The sequence below is a fragment of the Hyperolius riggenbachi genome, chromosome 5 (assembly GCF_040937935.1).
Source record: "Hyperolius riggenbachi isolate aHypRig1 chromosome 5, aHypRig1.pri, whole genome shotgun sequence".
NCBI classification, from domain to species: domain Eukaryota; kingdom Metazoa; phylum Chordata; class Amphibia; order Anura; family Hyperoliidae; genus Hyperolius; species Hyperolius riggenbachi.
In genome coordinates this window covers 387,047,297-387,049,796 of record NC_090650.1, presented here as the reverse complement: position 1 = coordinate 387,049,796, position 2,500 = coordinate 387,047,297, and the positions used below count along the sequence as shown (strand labels likewise).

Sequence of the window (2,500 nt, the reverse complement as noted above, 5' to 3'; positions counted from 1 at the left end):
CATCTCTACATAAACGTCATTGTCTGATTGTAATTAACATCCTGAATCTTTTATTAATAAGATCAGTGTGAATGCTTGCCTGTTATATAACAACGCTGTGAAGGGCTCTGTGCACACGGCTGTGGGGAGTAGCCAGATTGCTAGAAGTGAACGATTCATCTTTCAGATATAGTTTGAAAATCCAAAACACAAATGACAGCTTAAAGGACCACTATCGCCAAAAAAGTGGGCAGTTAAAATCTGACAGAACCGGCAGGTTTTGGGCCAGTCCATCTCCTCATGGGGAATTCTCAGGGTTTTCTTTGTTTTCAACAGCATTTCCTGAACAGCAGTTTAACTGCCAACATAGTAAGATACGAGCCAGCCTCCCTACTGACTTGCACACTATTTTGTCAGTTAGACTTTGCAACTGCTGTTCAGGAGATGCTGTTGAAAACAAAGACAACCCTGAGAATCCCCCAAGAGGAGACGGACTGGCCCAAAACTTGTCAGTCCTGTCACATTTTAACTGCCTACTTTTTTCGCGATATTGGTCCTTTTTAAGGATATCTGTGCTGGGGGGTAGATTAGATTTTCTTACCTGGGGCTTGTTTTTTTTTTCCCAGCCCCTAGCAGTCTATCTGGTCCCTTGCTATAGTCCCTGGCTGTCCCCTCTGAAAGATCCCCTACCACAGCTGTGGTAGCGATCTACTTTGTGAGAGTGTCTGCGCACCTCTCTGTCACGTATTCTGTACTAGTGCAGTTCACAAAGACTTAAACTGCGACCACAGCCCCGGTGCAAAACCACAGCAAGGGAATCTCATAGACTACTAGGAGAGGGAAGAGGACCCCCTCTCCCCCAGCACGGATATGCTTTAACTGCTACCGAACCACGGTAAGTGAAACCTACACCATGTTTGGGACCTTTTATCCCTGCCAGGGCGTAGATTTCAATTACTGTGCCAATTACTTTACTCCCGTAATTCGCGCCACTCTCCCATCGCTGCAGCCCACTCGCTCTGCTGTCAGTATGACGGCAGAGCTCTGTGAGCCTGTGAACTCTGAGATTGGCTCATAGTGATCACAGGGTCAGAAGCCAATGACATCGGCTCCTTACCGCCTCACGGAGCTCTGCTGTCATATTATTGCAGGAGTTCAGTAAGGTACAGTAAGTACATGTTTTTTTAAAGGTTATTATGCTGTTGCTTACCTTTTAGAGCAGAGAGGAAGTTCTGAGTTCAGGTCCGCTTTAATTTACTTTTTTTTATATTGACTTTTTCCTCCCCAAATGGTCCTAGGCTGGTGTGGACATTGTACTGTGAGCTCCTCAGGGGAGTGGCTCTCTGTGCAGCATGTGTACAGCATGTCAGCAGTATGTAAATGTACAGCAATAATAATATCTTTCCTGCTGTTCTGGTAAACTCTAATCCTGCACACAGAATACATTTGTCTTCCCGTTCTGTGCTTCAGCCTGGGAACTTTAAACCGCTCACAATGAGCAGAGAAAATAAGTTAATTGAGAGCATTTTTCATGCCCTGGGCGCACATTGCTCATTGATTCATTTTGAAGCGTGGCTTATTTTTCCCTTTGTTTCCCTGTACTGCACTCGCCGTCATGTATTTCGTTAGCGTTCCACAGTACTTGGTGCAGTAATTTCGAGTCCCGCTGATCGCGGTTCTCAGTAAATATTTATGAAGCTGTAAAATCTCACAGCGACTTTTACTATTAAGCCGTCTCTGGTGGTTTTTTCACTTGTTAGACTTGTCTGTTTTATTTTTCTTTTGCTAGATTCTTAAATCAAGCAATGCAGCTGTACAATGCAACCGAAGTGGTGCCGATTAACTACGTGTTCTTCACGACTAGCGCCATTCTAGCAGGTATGATGGAAAGACGTTCTGCTCATCGCCGATATCATTACAAAATTTTTTTTTAAGGTTAAAGGAACACTATCAATTAAAACCATTTTTTATTCTAATACTCTATATTAGGGTACACATTACCACTAGTGCTAGGGGCACCTTATTCATTCACCCAGTTCTCTCTAGCTCTCTCCCTGCTTAAAAATCATCCTTCATTCCTCACACAGCTCACAAATATACTTTACGATGTTATAGCATGCAGGAGACATGAGAAGGAGGCTGATCTGAGGAGGTAACAGGTAGCTAGATGTGTTGTAATGTAACTAGCAGGGAGATGTGTATTCACTATTCCTGACTGGCTTGCTTGTGACTTTTCACTCCAGGCTGCATCTACTTTGTAGGCTGCTATGTGGTGCAGTGCTGAGAGGGAGAGATGATGTTTACAAAGGCATTATTAGGATCTTTATTAATCAGAGAAGCAAAGATAATAAACACACATTGCTGGAATCTTTATCCTGTTATCACCATCTGAATAAGAGTCTTTCAGCAAGGTGATTATTAAACTATACACTGAAGAGTTGATCGCAAACCTCCCTGTGCAAGAACATAATCTAGCCCTGCAGAGCCCGACATTTCTGTATCTAAACCTGATTAAGGATTT

General features: G+C 43.3%; 1 protein-coding gene across 1 annotated transcript in view; it reads left to right on the top strand.

Moving 5' to 3' along the window:
- The window catches only part of NIPAL2 (NIPA like domain containing 2), a 113,744-nt gene that overhangs the window by 90,629 nt on the left and 20,615 nt on the right, over window positions 1–2,500 (top strand). The window contains 1 exon segment of the mRNA XM_068238394.1: window positions 1,769–1,857. Within this exon segment, the coding sequence (XP_068094495.1) occupies window positions 1,769–1,857 (89 nt within the window).